Source organism: Crocodylus porosus, unplaced genomic scaffold (genome assembly GCF_001723895.1).
Source record: "Crocodylus porosus isolate Cpor-Errol unplaced genomic scaffold, CroPor_comp1, whole genome shotgun sequence".
In the NCBI taxonomy this organism is placed as follows: domain Eukaryota; kingdom Metazoa; phylum Chordata; order Crocodylia; family Crocodylidae; genus Crocodylus; species Crocodylus porosus.
In genome coordinates this window covers 96332068-96351044 of record NW_017728943.1, presented here as the reverse complement: position 1 = coordinate 96351044, position 18977 = coordinate 96332068, and the positions used below count along the sequence as shown (strand labels likewise).

At 40.8% G+C, this 18977-nt stretch overlaps 1 protein-coding gene and 1 long non-coding RNA gene across 4 annotated transcripts in view; both read left to right on the top strand.

Moving 5' to 3' along the window:
* Positions 1–2213, top strand: part of MTR (5-methyltetrahydrofolate-homocysteine methyltransferase) — a 78507-nt gene extending 76294 nt beyond the window's left edge. For 2 of the 3 annotated variants that reach the window (XM_019549812.1, XM_019549811.1), the window contains exons 32-33: positions 304–416; positions 570–2213. In XM_019549812.1, coding sequence (XP_019405357.1) covers positions 304–416; positions 570–656 — 200 coding nt within the window. In that variant the 3' untranslated portion in view covers positions 657–2213. The remainder of the gene's footprint in view (positions 1–303; positions 417–569) is intronic. The other variant, XM_019549813.1, reaches the window with a different exon arrangement.
* Positions 2214–6410: 4197 nt separating this feature from the next.
* LOC109319954 overlaps positions 6411–18977 on the top strand; it is a 21854-nt gene continuing 9287 nt past the window's right edge. Inside the window, exon 1 of the long non-coding RNA XR_002103683.1 lies at positions 6411–6832. This is a non-coding gene — a long non-coding RNA (uncharacterized LOC109319954). The remainder of the gene's footprint in view (positions 6833–18977) is intronic.

Sequence of the window (18977 nt, the reverse complement as noted above, 5' to 3'; positions counted from 1 at the left end):
CCGTATCATTAAAAAAAAAAAAAGATGGAGGAAAAAGAACTAGCTTCTGTACTGCAAGTATGCATTATATTGCAAGTATGCAGCATATTGAAAAACAAACGTTTGGGAGTTGGGTAAAAAAAAACCCCACAAGGAATATGGAACCAACTGTGGTGCTCATCTCAGTTTAATTCTGTTAAAAACCCTGTTTTTTAAATTTGTCTAAAGCTGTTGTAGGATTTCCAATCTGCTGAAAGAGAAGACTGCAGAAGATAGGCCTGTCATTATTGGCGACTAAACAAAATGTTGTTCTCTCTCTCTCAGATATTGGGTTAACTGAATCGCTTGCAATGACACCTGCGTCTGCCATTTCTGGTCTCTACTTTGCTAACCCAAAATCCAAATACTTTGCTGTTGGGAAAATATGTAAAGATCAGGTAATTTGGATCCCACTGTATGGCTGAGTTACTAACTGTTTGATTTGAATGAAACATTTGGGGTGGGCTGTTTCTGGAATATTTTGAAAACACTGAAATCTGGAGACTTAACACCCAGTATGTTAAAATCTTCCTCCTGTTTTTCCTTTGTAGGTTGAAGATTATGCATTGAGGAAAAACTTGTCTGTGACTGAGGTTGAAAAATGGCTTGGACCCATTCTGGGATATGATTTAGGTTAGCAGTGTTTTGGAGCAAGCATCTGTCTCCAGCTGGCTTGTTTTCCAGAAAAGTGTTGAGCTGGGCTTACAGTCCTGCATCCATTTGGTGGATATTCCCAATGTTTTTTGAAATTGTTGTCTTTGTTATATTGGTGGTTTATCTATTATTTTGTTTATTTCTGATGAAGATGTTTAATATTTAAATATGCCCTCTGTTGATGGGCTGATACTGAAATACCCTATCAAAGGATGTAATATATATATATTTTTTTTCTTTGCTGAGCACTGTAATTGGGCAAGGTGTAGCATGAGAGAGAGGGATACTAAGGTGAAGGTTTTAAAAACTGACTTGCAACTTAATAATCTCAGGAAAAGTATTTATGATCCTCTTACTGGCTATAAGTAGCACAGAATTTGGCTTTTGGCCTTTAAATGGGTTTAATTGAGTCAAAATACAAAAATAGGGTAAAGAGTATATAACAATTAACAGACAACTTGCATTCATGGGTAAGGAACAAATACTTGGAACGTATTTTGCTTCTGTTTAGACTTTATTTTTCTCCTGTATGCAGGAGTATACCTGATTCCTAAAACCAGTACTGAATAAGCTATCTTGATTGTGTTTGTTACTATAACTATTAAAGTAACATGATGTTCTGCAACAATCTCAAAGCCACTTCATAATCACGGAGAATTACATAATGTGACTGAGCACAAAACTGGTGGTCTGGGAATCTTCCTGGCTTCACATTCTAGCTCATTCCTGCTGTAACTCAGCAAACCCAAGTAATCTGTCTGCCTCCAGTTTTGTAAAATGGGGATAAAACTTTCTACCTTACATGATGTGAGGCTTGCATAGTGCTTATACAACCCTTTGGAGCTGAAGAACACAAAGTAAATATGAAGCATTGCCTGGGACACGCTCAAAATAAACTGTTGACTTCAATGTCCTACTAATGATTAAGTTGTTGGGGGTATGGATTTCAAAATAGTATTAGCCATACCATTCTGCACTGATAAAGAGCAAAAGGCCTTTTGAAAAGACTGCCATTTTTTTCCTCCGTTGCTGCTTTTGTAAACAAGTAGGCCGAAAAGTGTTACCTGGCAAGGTACTGGATCTAATTACTATGCTTATTTCTACCTTGGAAACGTAGACAATGGTTAAGGCTACAAACTTAGTCTCCAGATACGTTTTGAATGTTGAATAAGTTAACTGTTTATAAATTGTTTTTAATAATGTTCGGCATCGGCATTAGTCTAGCTTGGGGCTGTGTGTCTAATTGCTAACTTTAATGAAACATGGAAAATGGAGTTCTGCTTTTCTAGGTATTTTTTTTTAACCGTCAAGAAACAGCCTGTATTGTAAAGGAAAATGCCTTTCTCTAAGTACATTGTTCATAACATGTTAGTATTTATCTAGAGGCTTCCCATATTTGTCCTCATCTAATTTTAAAAAAAAACCCTGAAGAAATGATGTATATGTGAATTTTAGAAAATAAATACTAAGCTCACCCATTGCAATATCCTTGTCAAATCTCAAGCTTTTGTAAAATAAAACGTAAAGTGTGTAATATGTCATGCCCGTTACCTCATGAGATTTTGAATTGGTGTTTTCAAAAGCACATGAGAAAGTTTGCTCGGAACACGTGCTTATCCAGTGAAGCTCACGAGTTTTTGACGTCAGAGGACAGGCGAATCTCAGTAAGGGAGTGTGCTCTGTTTGGAAGAGTCGTTCCCTTCCTCCCCCCATTACCTTCAGTTTGGCCCCTTCAGCCCTGTCCCATTCTGTCTGGACTTGTCTTTTTCCTGTCCTGGCTCCTTGTTTCAATACCATTCTGCAGGCTTTTTATCCCACCTAATCCCAATTTTCCCTCCCTGGCTTGTCAGCTGGTCTCTAGTTGTCTACTTCCCCAGTTTTGCTTTTCCCCCATGCTTGTTGCCTATTTATTTCCCACAAAAGACCTCACCAAGTATCAAGCTTTCTCCCCTTTACCATGACTCCCAGTCTCCTGTAGAAATTGTCGAAATGATGACCTGAATGAAGTGCATTGTGTTAAGAGTGGGACAAAGGAGTGATGGGGGAGAGGTCTGACTTAGGCCAAATAGGTAGCTCTGGAGGAGCTCCAAGAAGCAGTAATTATGGGGTTCTAGTGCTAGGATGAAGAGGCAAAGCCTCCTGGAATTGAAGTGACCAATTGTCTTAAATTTCAGGGCTGTGTCCTCAAAAAACCCAAAACAAACAAACTCCTGCAATGGAATTTTATCTTGAACTTGGAAAATTTGGTTCTGAATCAAGGCATGCACGCTGCCTGGCCTGCCAACAGAATCGTTGCTCTCTGTTTCAGCACTTGGCCCCATCTTAGCCTGGAACAGTCCTGACAGGAAGAGTCTGACTGCTGCCGTTGCCTTGGGTTGCAGCATGCCTAGTGCTTGCTTGCACAGGTCAGGTCAGAGGTGCAACTATAAATTCAGGTACCCTGGGCAAAATGCTGGTAGGGAAAGTGAGCACCTCTGGACTGGCCCTCCTCCCCCAACTATAGGATTCCAGCTGGAGAAATCCCATACCGCCCAGCTGTAGGAGTTGGGTCCTACCACACAGCCAGTCTAACTCTGCACGGCCTGCCCCTAGACACTCAGCTGGAGCAACCCTGAACTGCCCAGCCACAGGAGAGTCTTACCTGCCCCAAGACCCCTGCTGCTCCTAATGAGACCCTGTACCCAGCTCCTATGACTGGGCAGTTCAGGGCTGCAGCAGCTCGATTTCTAGGACTGGGTGGTACAGGGCTGCTCCTGTTATGTCCCAGCATGCAGCTCTTATAGCTGGGAGGCATAGCTTCTCCAGCTGGGCTATTTTGACCAGAGTGGGCAGGTCTGATCCAGATGCAGCAGAGACTGTGGGGAGGATGACTTCATTCTGGCACCCTCTACATTGTCTTCTGGGGCTGGTGCTCTTCTCACTCCCTCCTCCCACGCTTCTGGGACTAGGTAGAATCGATTTCATATATTTCTTTTCCCCCCTCAAGACTTAAAACTTGGCCAAATTGTGGTAGATCTTGACAAGAACATCAGTGAACATTGTGGAAATAAAGGGTGACTATAGGTGTGCTCCAATGCATTTCAGTTGAACACAACTGGACAGGCTTATGAATTGGGCAGCACTCAACCTGATATCATTTAATACAGAGAAATGTAAAGTGCTCTGTCTGGGGAGAAATAATTCACAACACATTTAGAGGCCGAACAATGCTATGTCAGCCAGCACCACAACCAAGTGAGAGCTGGGTGTCATGATTGACAACTAAATGAACATGAACCACCAATGCAATGCTGTAACTGGCAGAGCTAACCAAACACTGGCATGCATCCATCGAGGCACCTTGAGCAAGGCTAAGGATGTCATCTTGTTCTATTTGGCCTTGTTGAGACTGCAGCTGGAGTACTGCATCCAGTTCTGGGTACTGCACTTCAGGAAGGATGTGGAGAAGCTCGAGAGTCCAGAGGAGAGTGCACATGCATGATTAAAGGCTTGGAGACCAAGACATATGGAGAGAGGCTGAGGGACTTGGGATTGTTCAGCCTGGAGAAGAGAAGACTTGAGAGGAACTTAGTTGCATCATATAAGTATATCAGGGGCATACATTAGGGCTTGATGAAGCCATCTGTTCACCAAGGCCTCCCGGGGAGAACAATAAATAACGGGCACAAGTGGATTGAGGATCGCTTCAGGCTAGACATAAGGAAAAGCTTTACAAGCTGAGTGCCGAGGGTTTGGAACAGGTTCCCCGACAGAGGTGGTACTGTACAGTCATCCACCCTGGCGATCTTCAAAAAACATCTCGATGCCCATCTTGCTGGGGTAATTTGATCCCAGTATTCTTTCCTGCCCATGTACAGGAAGACTGGACCCAATGAACTGTAAGGTCCCTTCTAGCCCCTAATAACTATGGAACTATGAAACATTGGATAAGACTTGATTAAATGAGTCTGCTCCTCTTTCTAATTGGAATGCTCCAGTATCACCTCACCGTAGAATATATATTAAGTCCCCCATGCATTTCAAAATAGTCACAGGGGTGCTTTATCTAAACCTCATCAAATGAGTTTTAAATAAAGTGTCCTTGTAGCCTTTTTGAAACGTGAGAAACTAATGTATGTGACAGTGAGCTGTTTTAATTAGAGTAGCTGTCTGGGAACTGCTTTAATTAACACCCTCCCCCCAGCCCTAAGCATGTATATAGGCAAAGTAAGCAATGTTGCAAAATCACTCTCAGCTGTTTCCAGGGTTGATTATTTCCACAGGTTTCAATTCATGGTAAAGTCCCATTGCCAGGGCTGAGGCATTTTGGCAACAGGCTTCCCCTCTTGTCATGCTGCCAGGTCAATTCATCATCTTGTCAGTATTTTTAAAATAAATATCTCTTGCCTATTCAGCAAAGCACTTAAGTGTGTGCTTAATTCCTGTTTAAACTGGTAGGACTGAAGCATGGGTGGAAGTGCCTTGTTGCCTTGAGGCTTCCGTCCTGCTGCTCCTTTTAACAAAATGAGGTTCCAGACCTGCACAGGTTATATTCTTGCTTGACTTCACACTCAGAGTAGTAGCCCGATTTGATTTGGATGGAATCAGTGCAGTTCCATATAAAGGATGGATTGTTTGGTCCACAGTCAGTCTTTCAAGGGCATGCTGATCAGAGCTAAATAAAAGAAACCTACTAGTATCAACATGCCACTTGCCACAAGCTCATAGGAGTGAAATAGGGTGAGAATAAGAACAGTTTCTTCAGCTTCTTGCTTGACTGGAAAGATTTTCCTAAATGGACAAACTCTTCTGTGAATTCCACATTGTAGCCAACATCACCTTGAACTGAACCTTTCTAACATCTTGAGAGCCCAGCTATTGCAAACTGTCTTATTTAGCTGAAAGATTCCTTTATATGGCTAGTTTACTAATTAATAAACATTCTAAAAACCTCTCTAGACAGGTGATAATTTAGTTATTCTGTGATGACATTGTCTCTTTAAGTGCAGTCTGAAGTTATAAAAAGGCCACCAGTGACTTAATTGTTATGTTTAGCTAACATGATTTATTCTTAGTGCATAGATATACAGTCAAAGCTTTAGAACTGAGGCTAGAAATTTTTCATTGTTCAATACCGCATTGTTCCTCAAGGAAATTCTGCTTACATACAGCAAATGAAAGCAGGGATACCTTGATTTAAAAAAACATGATTTGTTATTTCACAAAAACTGACAGTCAGGGAGATAAAAGCTTAAACTTCAGACGTATAAAAAATGTGCCTTTTCAAGTATTTTTCATATTTAGCTCGTAGCAAGCTTAAAGTTACAAATCTTGCTTAAAGTAAGTTACAGATCTTGAAAGTTTGTCTGATTCTGTCCCATCTATGCAGTTGGTCCAATAAGAGATATCACCATAAGAAATCCTTGTCTCTTGCATAATTCCTGGGCCATCCTACCTACAACATCTCTTGAACATTATCAAATACATTTAAGTAGCTTTGAATCACTAAATGCATGGTTAAGATTAATAAGTGATGTTAGTTTATGTATGAATGAAACCAAGACAGAATAAAGATGACCTGTAGCTAACTTAAAGTGCTGTAGGTGGTAGCAAGCTGTGCAAAGAAACAGTATCTGTCAAATGGATGGAACTACTGCTTTGAAGAAGGTCCTTGACAAAGTCCTCACTAAGCATGTCCCACACTAATTTGGAAGAAAAGAGTATGACATATATGATACCTCTTTTTGGCAAAATTTGTGATACATGTAGCTGTGCAAACATAACTTCACCTTTTAAATTTCCCAGAACTCCATGTGAATGCAAATTGTGTGCGCAAGTGAATGCAAGAAATCAGTGTGCAGTGTTCAGCAGGCATTGTATCTGAAACTGAGTATCCTGAACCAGATGCAAATGGGCTCTCTCATGGGTGTCACTATTTGTTTTTCGTATCCTAAAATAGGTCACTGTCAACTAAAAATATACTTTTCTCTTTCTGTATAGAAATACAACTTTTGCTGAAATCAAACTAGCTGAGTGCAGGCAAGATTGAGACAACAAATTTAGACCTAAAGACCAACTAAGGACTTCTGGCATAACGTTTCAATGGAGTGAAAGTATAATGTGTTTCTGTTATTTATTTTTTGCCCCACATGAACTTCTTCATTCTTTCACTTTTTTACTTGTGTATACATTATATATGAGAGTCTGTATATTCCCCTCCTTCCCCCCACCCCTCCATAAAGCTATATTCAGGTGAGCAGATGTTATGCAAAGCTCTATAGCAGCCTTTGAGTGCCACCTGTTGTGAATATTTTTTTAGTTTTTACCCTGCAAACAATGAAATAAATGTAATTGTGCCCCAGCGAGGTGCTTAGCAAATGTCCAGATGCCTATAAAATGTGCTAGTGTTTTTCTTGTTAACTTGTGCATGTCTAATTGTAAATCTATGCTGAACTGCAGAGCCTGAGAAATATAAATACTGATTCTAAAGAGGTGAATTAAAGTTCATTGTGGCTGATGGATTCCTTCCACACTTCATATCTATTCTGACCTTGTGTGAGAACAAACATGTACATATCTTTCTGCAATTCATGGAAGTGGTGTTGCAGAAAGCAGATAGGAAAAAAAACTGCAGATGACAGGGAAAGAAAGAACTCATTTAACAAACTGCTCTTCACAGATACGCCGGTACAACATGTACTCTAGCTATTGTCATAAATCATGTTGGGTTTTAAACTGTTGCCTAAGTCTTGCCTGTGCCCAGCTGCTTTGATTTCAGGAAATAACTGTTCCTAAGATGCTTTGCTAAATACAGCACAAAAGCTGCTTCACCCAATAAGGGCTTTATAATTTATGGTTCTGCAGTAGCTATCAATTATATTTTGTCTTTCATAATCATTTATCTAACCAAAACACAGAGACAGCTCACTCAAAATAGCAGTAACTGGGGAATAGTCATATTCCAGACCCTTAATGACAGGAGGAATCAACCCAATAGTCAATAATCTTGTAACTCATGGAAGTGTTACCATGCCTACATATTAAGTATTCCAACAGGTAATCAGGCTTTCCTGAGTATTTGGGCTTCCCCACCCTCCTACTTTCTGCTGCCATTCCTGGGGGCAGGGTAAGGTGGCACCGCAAGGATGAGGCAAGCCAGGATGCCTAAGTTGTGTACACGGCAGAAGGGCAAGGGTGTCTGTGCTGTGCACATGACAGGCAGTAGCCGGGCTGCTCATAATGCAGGTGGGCAGCATGTGTGGTGGGGTGGTGTGGGGTGGGGGTCAGGGGAGGGAGAGAGCAAAGCTTTCTGCATAGTTGGCAGGGAGCTGGGCTGCCTGCTTGGCACGTAGGGATAGTTGGAGGAGGGAATGCACAGTGCTGCCCATATGGCAGGGGAAAGCCAAGGGGTGGGGAGGGGGGCTGCTCATGCAGCAAACAGCCCCTGGGACTCCTGTTTGTGCTACATGTGGCCCCCAGCTGCCCAGAAATTGGACAGTCCTGTATAAAATAAATGCATGCAAAAAACAAGTGCATCGTACTTAATTTCTATAATATACTTACTTGCTTCAAGGACTTGTATCCCATTATTACAGGGCAGAGGAAGATGTACAACTTACATGTTCACTTCAGCAGTTGGTGTTGATGAGAAATGCTGGGTTTTACTAAATGCACAGCAAGAGAAGCAAACTTAATGTAATACAAAAGAATTCTACCGAGACGTCATTGTGTGCTGCCTCTTCTCATCAGATAAATATTAAGTGAAGATTTTGTATGCATGGTAGATTAGATCCATTCAAACACTGACTCGCTTTCCCCACCAACAAACTATCTTTCTTCCCAGATGGCCTTCTATTCTCCTCAAGTCCTATCTCCTTCCACAAAAAGAATATAGTTTACAATGAAGTTGGTTGAGGTTCCTTTATCTCTGGCTTTCTATATCCCTGCTGGCTCCACCCCATATGTTCTTTTTCTTCAAGACAGCTGTCACCTCTCACAAGGCTCCATCGATGCTGCTTTTTCATTTCTTTTATGGAGCACTATACAATTTACTTAGCTTTCATGGTGCTAAGAATTTTTGAGAAATGAGATATTTGAAATCTCATTTATTTATTTTTATCTTCTTTTGCAAGCTTTAGGAGGTAATACTAGGTTTTAATGATCCAGGTAAATCAGGTGGTGAGAGCAAATGAGGAAATACTGGGACAGTGGAGCACTGTTTAGGTTTTTACATTTATTAGGATAATTGAACTGTAATACCAAGTAGAAGGACTACAGATGTGTCTGAGGAGGCGCCCTTCAATTGCACAATGAAAAGATGACCCTGCTCCACAAAACTTTCAGCCAAACTTCATTTTCAGACTTTCTGACAGTTTTTTTAAATAAGTTTTAAAATGTGTGTGTTGCATGTTAGTACTAACTGGATTAAAACATGTACTTTTAAAGTTTATTTTAAAGTTAATGAAAAAATTACCATTCATTTTAACAGCAGCTGGATCAAGCCTAATCCTAATATTTGGAACTGCATAGAAAGTCCAGCTATCAAAACATAAATGCAGCTAGTAAACTCACACAATGTGCCTTTAAGCCTCTCACAGCAGTTCTGCTTTATTCAAAATGGAAAGCTAGAGCTACAAAAGTAATTTTTCTTCTTATCCTGAAACTCTTATCTGGCAGAAAGTGGTGTCCTATCAAGCCTATAGCAGATGTGACTTTCCAACTGCAGGCCCAGTATGATCAATTCTAACCATCCATCTAATGAGAGATTGGGAGTGATTTCCTAATGCAAACCAGTAGCATAGCTATTGATTCTGTTTGTAGCCTGACTGATGAAGTGTAGAAGCCTCTTGATTCGACAGAAGGATTTACAGATGCAGAAAGTCAAGATCATATTGAAAACACTGCCATGAGTCAGCCTCTCTGATCTAGTTTTAAATCACCACTTAGTTTAAATGAAAACCTTGCTCAGGATCAGCCATTACCTGGATTCTAAACTAGAGCAAAAACCTGATTCAAAGATCTGCAGTGTTTCCCAGATTCATTTCATGTCCACAATGTATAGTCTTCCAAAGATACATTATGCTCACCACTTACATGCTTCTGAAGTATTAGTTCTGCCTTTGCTCCACCCACACATCCTAATGTGCTCCACTTCGTTTTATCTAGCATCATCCTTTAAGTGTGAATGTCAGCAGAAGCACTGAGGTTTCATCCTTTAACTGTCTCCTCCAAGCTCAGATCTGTTATGATGTCCACAGTACTCCCAGCAGTGGTTGGACAGCCGGCATGCTCCAACTGTGACTTATTGCAACTTTCTTCTTCTTTATCTCAGATTCCCCCACATCTCTGTTGTTTCTGCAGTTGCCTTTTGTTGTATGATCCACTCAAAGCATGCATCAGGTACCTTCTCTTCCTTTCCCTGTTCCAACCAAACCTGTAGTACTGCTTTGAGTTCTCCCCAATATGTCTGTCACTTGCCTGTAGATAAGACTTGGTCACAGGTAGTTCTCCTGTCTTGAAAGAAGTTGTTTATTCCTCAAGAGCTGTAACGCACATTCATCCTTCTCTGTTGTTCCCTTCCGTCCCTGCTGCACCGCACCTTGACCAGACATTTGCACTCGCTGGGATTCCAGTTATCATTCATCCCCTCCATTTCAGGAGCGATTTGTGCTTGAACAATTTGCAAGTCAGATTACTGCTGTGATCTCTCTGCTGGGGAAAGAGAGTCCACACTTGGGGATTCCCAAACATCAGACTCTGAAATGGATCATTCCCAGAGGGCACCTTCTGGGGCCATTCATGCACTGCCTTTAGACTGCCATTTTTCTCTGTCAGCCTCCTCCATTTTTTGTTGCTGTGCCTCGCACGTTAGGATTGAAAGATGCTTTCTCACCTCTATTGTGAAGCTCTGCTTTCAGGATCCAAAGGAGAATCTACAAAAGCAAAGCTAGTTAAATTACAGTAGCTATAGTGCCTAGAATCCAGCCCCATAGTGCCTATGCTTGTCCCACATGTAGCAACGGCTCTCAAACTGCCTGGTCACACAAAACTGAGCTGCTCCCCGTACACTGTTGCATTCTTTCCTGCAGCAAAATGGTGGCCACAAAGTTGCAAAATTCTTCCCTGCTTGCGAATCTATCAAAGAAATGATTTCAAGTTTGATCTCCTCAATGGTCGTGCTCATTTTTGCAACGAAGAACAAAAGACAACTTTGAGGAAGCTTCCTTTGATTTACATGACTGAATGACTGCTCGAAGCAGGTGGCGACAAGTAGAACTAAATTCCACAGCAGCATCACCATGCTTTTTGAGGTTTCTCATAAATTAGGCACAGATCTCCTGAGCAAGTCCCTAGTTCTGTGAGACTATCCCCACAGATTCTGGTTTTGTGCACATGCACATACCTTTTAGCATCATAGCATCAGAAAAGCAAGGCTGGAAGGACCTCAGGAGGCCATCTAGCAGTGTCAGCCCTGACTAAACCTTTAAGAGTTTGTCTATCTTTCTCTTAAAAATTTACAATGATGTTAGGGTTGCCTAGCCTGCTGGGTTCTCCAGGTTTGGGGTTGTGTTCCTTGAGGAGCTCCTCCACCAGTACTCCCAAATACAGCATAGTATTTAAGCAGCCAACAACCAAATAAACTAAACAGCTTTTGTGCTTGGTCCTGGGCACTTGGGCTCTGGCCCCAGCACAGCAGCTTGGCCCCTTCTTGTAGCAAGCTGTTCTGCTTGCAGCTTGTTTCCTCCTCCCTTGCTTGCTCTTCTGGGAGCTTTAAGCTCCTAGCAGGATGCTCCCTGCCTAGTTAGTGCCCCACAGCTGGGCTTTCCCTGCAGGGCTGACTGTTCTCTCTTAAAGGGACAGACCACTCTGTTACAGATGTGGGCACTCCATTCCACAACCTCTGAGTAGCCTGTTCCAATGCTTAACCACCATCGCAGTGTGAAAGTTCTTCCTAAATTCCCACCTAAGTTTCCTCTGCTGCAATTTAACCCCACTGAGATTCTAAAACTTCTTTGTGGCCACAACAGGGCATCTCCAGCCTCTTTATAACCACTTTTGAGGTGTTTGAAGGCTGTTATCAAATCCCCCATCCCCAGTTGCAGCAGCATAACGTAGCAGGGCACCTGGGGCAGCGGCAACTTTTGGTTGCCACTGTTGCCGTGATCATAACCACTTTTTTTGTGCCTGCCCCCCGCCCCTCCCCATGCCTGTCAGCACCCAGGGATGTTGCCCCTGTCATCTCACCCTAGTTACACCACTGCTCAGTTATCTTTTCTCCGGCTAAATAATCCTAGTTTTTTCAGCCTTGTAAAACATGTTTATACTCTCCACTGGGCTTTCTTCAAGTGTAGAGCCCAAAACTGGCTGCGGTACTCCAGGCCTCACCGGTGCTGCAAAGCGGGGGAAGGATAGATTCTCTTGATCAGTAAATGGTACTCCTGTTAATACAACTCAGTATGCTGCTGGCTTTTTTTTTTTTGGCAACAAGAACACACTGTATAGTAACGTCTGTTTGTACCTGCAGCTACCATAAATGAGGGGGTTTGGGACAAGGTGGATGCAGCCAGCATTTAGAATATGTCTACACACCACAGAAGTGACTGCAGTGTAGTGCAAAGACACCAAGATAACTTTCAGTTAGCTATCTTGGGTGCTAGTAGTAATTTAGCTTCAGGAGCACAGAAGTCAATAGGTTTGCACACCTTGGCAAGAATAAAAAAAAAAATCTACTACCCTTTTCTCCAATGTAGAAAGGAATATATTTTATATCCAATCAAGATGAGGCCAGTGTTCCGCAGTCAGAGCAGCTTGCATGACTTAATCCAAACCCAAGGCCTTAGGATCATAGAAAACAAGGCTGGAAGGTACCTCATCATAGAATCATAGAAGCAGGGTCAGAGGAGACTTGAGCAGATCATGTAGTCTGACCCCCTGCCCTGGGCAGGAATGAATACAGGGCTCTTATGACCCCTACTAAGTTTAAGCTCAAATAAACCCAGCTAGGTAGTTATCTAGCCTTATTTTAAAGACCCCTAAGGTAGGAGCCAGCACCACTTCTCTTGGAAGCTGGTTCCAGATCCTAGCAGCCCTGACCATGAAGTAGTGCCTCCTGATGTCTAGCCTGAACAAGAGATTGTCTAATCCAAATCCTTGCTGAAGGCAGGCCCATCCATATCTAAACCACCTCACTAAGTGTTTGCCTGACCTGCTTTTAAAAAACTTCCGGTGGTGAAGTTTCCACAGTTTTTCTGCGACTTATTATAGTGCTTAACCACATTCATAGTTACAGAATTCTTCATAAAGCTCCCTTATTGCCATTTACAACTGTTATTGCTTATTCTGTCCTCTGTGGACACAGAATAATTGATCACTGTTATTTTCAAAACTTCATTTTTGAAGATTTTTGTCAAATACCCCCTCAGTCTTCTGTTCCTTAAGCTAAATTATCTCTTTCTTTCTTTATATGTCACATGTTTATTAGATGTCTGTTTATTGTTGATGCTATCTACTGGGCTCCTAATTTGTTCATGTCTTTCCTGAAGTACAGTGCCCAAAATTTGCAGTAGTCCAGGTGAGGCTTGACCAGTGCTGAATAGAGTGGAAGAATCACTTCCAGTGGCTCACATACGATACTCCTGTTAACAGCATACTTCCAGTATACTGTTAGGTTCCTGAGTTTGTAATCTAAACTTGGAACTCCATTTCCTGGGCCCACCTCCAAATGTCTGATCTTCTTCCTAATGCTGACATGAGATGAAAACCTAATAGTAAAATGAACTGAGAAACCCTTACAGATTTCTGAGAAGTCTGTTCCATTTCATATAAATTGGTCATCACTATTTAAAAAAAAAAGATCTCTTTCAGGAATTCAGTAGAAGGATGAAAAGCAGATTCATAGCTTGGAAGGGGCTGGAAGGGCCATCGCAGGATCATCAGTCCAGCCCCCTGCACCAGGCAGGAAAGACAACTAGGGTCAGGTGATCCCAGCTAGATGACCATGCAGTCTCCTCTTGAAGATTTCCAGGGTAGGCGATTGCACCACATCTGGAGGGCGTTTATTCCAGTCTGGGCACTCAAACTGTGAAAAAGTTTTTTCTAATGTTAAGCCTGAAACGGTCTTCCAGGAGTTTGTGGCCTCGTTTTTCCCAAAGGTGCCCTGGTGAACAAATGTTTGCTGAGCCCTTGATGTATTCCCCTCATGTGGTGTTAAGCTGCTACCAAATCCCCTCTCAGCCTTCTCTTTTTTAGGCTGAAGAGACCCAAGGGTAGGGATTTACTAGACACAAAGCATAGCTGAGTATCTCTAGAAGATACTCTAGGTATCTGTAAGGTTGCTAAAAGATAAGGTACTTCAAATAATAAAACCCAAAGAAAAAAAACATGCAAAAAAAGTATGTTGTGTGTATATGGCTAGATTCTATACATCTATGGTACGCAGGTTACTGGATAATATTTTTAAAAAAGTATTTTTAACATGCATTTCATTGTATAAGGTGTTCGCTTTGAATATAAAACCTAGAGCACCTAAAGGGAATTGGTCAACTTATCAAAAGGCAGTTCAAAAGGCATGCAAACTTATGGCTTCATAACCCCACATTTCCTTCATAAATATAATTAGCATCTGGGTAACGGATTTCTGCTTCCCTTGGAAAACGGTCTTGGAATTTATTTAATAAATATCTATTTTACAGGTGTGCCTTTTGATAGCCATATACTCGTGCTTAGTAACAAATGGCTGGAAGAACACTGTATTATTAATTGCCCCAAGCAAATGCTTTCAGTGTGAATATTCTTTTAAATGTAGAGAAAATCAATTTTGAACTTTCAAGTTTGTAGCTTTTATGTGCTGTTCCATTCATGCATGCACAATTTATAAGTCTTTATATGCTTTGCTGGGATTTTGTATCTTTCCCAACTGCTCCAGTATTGCTTGTGAAACTGGAGCAAATACCAGCTTCTGTTATAACAGAAAAGCTAATTAGGGTGATTTATCTTCTGCTGAGGTGTGAACTAAATTCTACTGCTTCTGATTGTCTGAAGGATTCAAATGCTATATGAAAAGGGGTAATTAATGGGAGATATTTATCAGGACACTAACTCTGGTCCATATCTTAATCATTAAGGTACTAATCATATAATCAGGGGCATAACAGGGCAGCTTCATGCTCTGAGTGGTGACAGTTTATCCTCCATCAGTTTAAAATACTTTTTTAGTTGAGAACTACTCCTGTTTTTCTGTATCTTGTTTCATTATCCCTGTATTTCCTGGAGTTGCAGTGGATAATGCAAAGCCCATGTTTTATCTTAAAAAGTACCTGCCACCTAATGTGATGAGTTTAAATCAGGTAGAAATGTAAGCTAATACATGCAGTGGTACATGCATTAATGTATTTTCCATGTACAGACTGAACCTCTGTCTGCCTAGTCAGCAGAAAAGATCTTTGAGTGCGTGAAGGTGTTGCAGGAAAAGAATCAATATATAGCTTGCCAACTGCATAACCTATCTCCACGCACACATCTCATCTTCTTCACAGTTTCTCTTCCATGCTTATTCTCTGATGTGTATTTTGAATTCCATTTAATTTTAAATTGGTACTCACCTCCTCAAAATATAATTTGAGCACAATGCTGCACAACATTTTTTCTCTTTAATTTGTGAATTTGTTCTATATTAGAGGTGTATGTTAATTTCTGTCTAAGTATGTTATAATAATAGGTTGTTAATTGGCTCTCTTCATACAGAATTTTAAACTATCTATGCTTTTTCAGTGCCTTAGTTGGCCAGATTAATCCCTGAAGTAATACCATTAATTCAAATGAAATTACCATAAAGATATATTTTGTTCTATAGTTTTATTATTTAACAGTGCATTAAAACAATAATGCACAGAGGAACCCCTTGAGTACCCAATAATGCACCCTTTGAATTTCAGACTGTAGGATTATTAAGAGCCATGGATCCAATCATGACCGTTCTGGTATTGTTTTCAGGTTAAATCCAAAACTATAAGGGATCCATTGTCCAAATCCATTCTAAATAGGGTTGATATTTATTCAGTGCAACCATTCTCATGTAATTTCAGCCCAAAATGATAGAAAACCCCTAAGCTGAGCTGATCATACTATTTCTTTTCCTTTTTTTCACTCTAGTAAAGGAAACTTGCAAAAACAGCCCCTGAAATCATGTTGATCTCATTGAATCCCAACAGCATCCTTGAACTGAGACCTTACCCTGACCTAACCCTGATGCAAACTGCCTCCTGGGTCTTTTTTTTCTATTTGGACTCAACTGAATCTAGCAGAGAATTAAGAGTGATAAATTGGGAAGAGGGGAAGAGAGATGCTCTTATGACAAAATGTATTTATGCAGGTTATATTTTTACCACCTTACTCTTTAGGAGTTACCAAACTATAGAGTAGCAGAATGGCAGCTCCAATACAGGTAGGGTTAAGAGTCACCTCCTGTCTAAAGGCTGACTTTTTTAAGTGTTAAAAAACCCATGAACTTATTGCGATTATATTAACACTTTATTTTCCTCATGGGAGTGTAGAATAGGGGTCTAGTTTCAAATTCCGGATTTTTGAACAGGGCTTACCTAAACACAGCTCCCTCTGCCCCCTCATCTTTCCTCATAAGGGAACTAAAACCAAACCCTATCATTTTTTATGGTTGATTAATTCTTACAGCAGGCTTGTCTTCATTCCCCTGCTTATATGGGAGTCTAATCACTATTCTGTTTGTACCTCAAGTGGTCTCATTCACTTTACCTTGATCTAGCCCATGGGACCTTCTGCCCCTGTGGAGGAGTAAAATTGAAAACAGTATTTGGGAAAGAGCTGAGCTTTCTGGATAGGCACGTGCCTACTGCTCTATCGATAACACTATATCTGAGTAAACCTGGGGCCAGATTCTCTTTTACCTATACGTGCCTTAAGTGGATTTAGGTACCTAAATGCAATCCTAGTCCAACCTGCTTGGTCCCTGAAAAACTTAATAAAAAAATTGGATGATTCAGTCTTTATAATTCAATCTTAAGGACCAGATGATGGTGTGTTATACAAGTACATAGTGTTTTTGTGAGCTGTTAGGTACCTGCCACAACAAACTAACAGGTTTTCAGAGGCTTGAACATGATAGAACAGAATTGGATTTAGTTGCCTAAATCCACTTAAGCACCCAATAAGCAAATAGGACCTGACTTCTGAAATATAAATGAGTACATTTTGTCATAATGCTTACTAGGCCCCACAAACTGCTGCCGGGAGAGGAAGGTAGAGGGGTTTATATTGATAGTCATGTACTGTATTACAACCCTGCACTGCTGCACAAGATAGACTGAGGATGATGTAGTGTTGTGGATTCATCCAGTGGATTCTCACCAGCGAGGCCTATCTTAAAATCTTGTTTAGAACACATGTAGAATAAGTCCAGTTAACTTGCTCTTTTAGTGCATTTTGACTTGTTGGGGAAAAAAACCCACACTAAACGTGAGGTTTCAGGAGAGGCCCAACTTTCTTGGTTTAGTTGAGCAATGGAAGAATCATCTTCATGAGCACTGAAATTCACTGTCTTGTTTTTTGTAGAGACTTCAGGATGAATTGTTGCCAACAGGATGGGTAAACTGATCTTGAACTAAATAAATTGTCTACCGACTGCTGAAGTTCTTTAGAAATACTTGTGTGAAACCTGAGGGAATGAGACCATATCTCTTGGATCAAAAGTCAAGAGTTTAAAATTAGACTTCTGATTGAAAGATCAATTGATGTTCACCTATCCTTAGCCCATGAATTAAGTATTTATTCAGTATTATAACACTTAGGGAGCTAAAGAATGGATTTTACGTTACAGTCTCCAGTGAATTAGAAGTGCAATGGAAATGCATGTGGGAAATTGTAAAATTAAAAGAAAAATACTTTATAAATTAGAATGTTGGGGCTGCTAAAACTTTTGCTTCTGTGCCACATTCAGTTTGTCTCAAGCAGTAAAAACGAGAGGCTTGAAAATTGCTAAACAACTTGCAGGGCAAACTATAGGGATGATAAAAATCAGTAGTTTGTAAAATTCTTCTCCTTCAGGGAAAGATGCTTTTTTGATGACATGAAAGCAAGCTCCTGACCAGCTGTGGTCATTAAGAAGTCCACAATGCTTTCACAAGAACAGGAATGTTCACATCAGTTTCTTGGCCAAATTCTACCCAGAGTTAATTATATTATCCCTTCCCAAATTTTCCCCGCTACCCTCCTCAGTTTCAGTTTGATATGTTATTATTTAGTTCCTCTCCTAAATTGCTACTATGCAGTGATTTCCTGAACTGTTAAACCACTTGCCACCATGTTCAGCCACAGAGAGGCTGTACTTCATTGTTGTTCTAAATTATTGCTATATTGTACCAATGGTTTTTAGCATTCTTTGAGGTAAGTCTGGACTGTATACACACATCAGGAAGAAGGAGGCCATGTCTACCAGGAGTGTTTTTCTGGCATAGGACACCAACATGCATTGCCAGCAAAGCACTCCTAGCATAGTATAGTCATATCAACAAATTTGTGATTGGAACCGTTACAGGCAACCCCCGCTTAACACTGTTTCACTTAGCGCTATTTTGCTATAACACTCATTTTAAATGGATACCTGATTTCACTTAGCACTCTGTGAATTTCATTATAACGCTCACAGTCACCATCTTTGGTCATTAAAAACAATTACGGTCGCCATCTTGGGCCATCAAATACTTTCGGTTTTGCTTAACATTCATTTCGCTCAACGCTCAGTTTTTCAGGAACCAATTAAGAGCGCTAAGCGGGAGTTGCCTGTATAGTAAAACTGTGGGGAACAAACATGGTTTTGCTGTTACACCTACATCTATACAATGAGCGTCTGCCAGTGCCACTGTGTCTGTGAAGAATCATACCTCTTCACCATCCTGACATGCACAGAAGTACCAAAAGAATTATGTTGCAAGGATATAGCCAAAGTCAGTAGGATTCAAATTAGAAACAGGATGCAGATTTTGAGCAGCAAAATGAATTAACTACTTGAAGAGCTCACAGGTTCTCAGCTGATGTCTTTAAAGCAAGTATGAATATCTTGGTAGAAAGTGCATTCTGTTTCAACCACCAGTTTTCAAGCAGGCATTTCACTGAAAAGTCCATGAATTTACAAGAACTGGCATACTGCTTTGCTTGGGCACCATCAACACTGTCTAATTTCAGACATGAAGCTGATGCTTATCTTCAAGGTTTCATAGTTTCATAGTTTCTAGGGTCGGAAGGGACCTGAGTAGATCATCTAGTCCGACCCCCTGCCATGGCAGGAAAGAGTATTG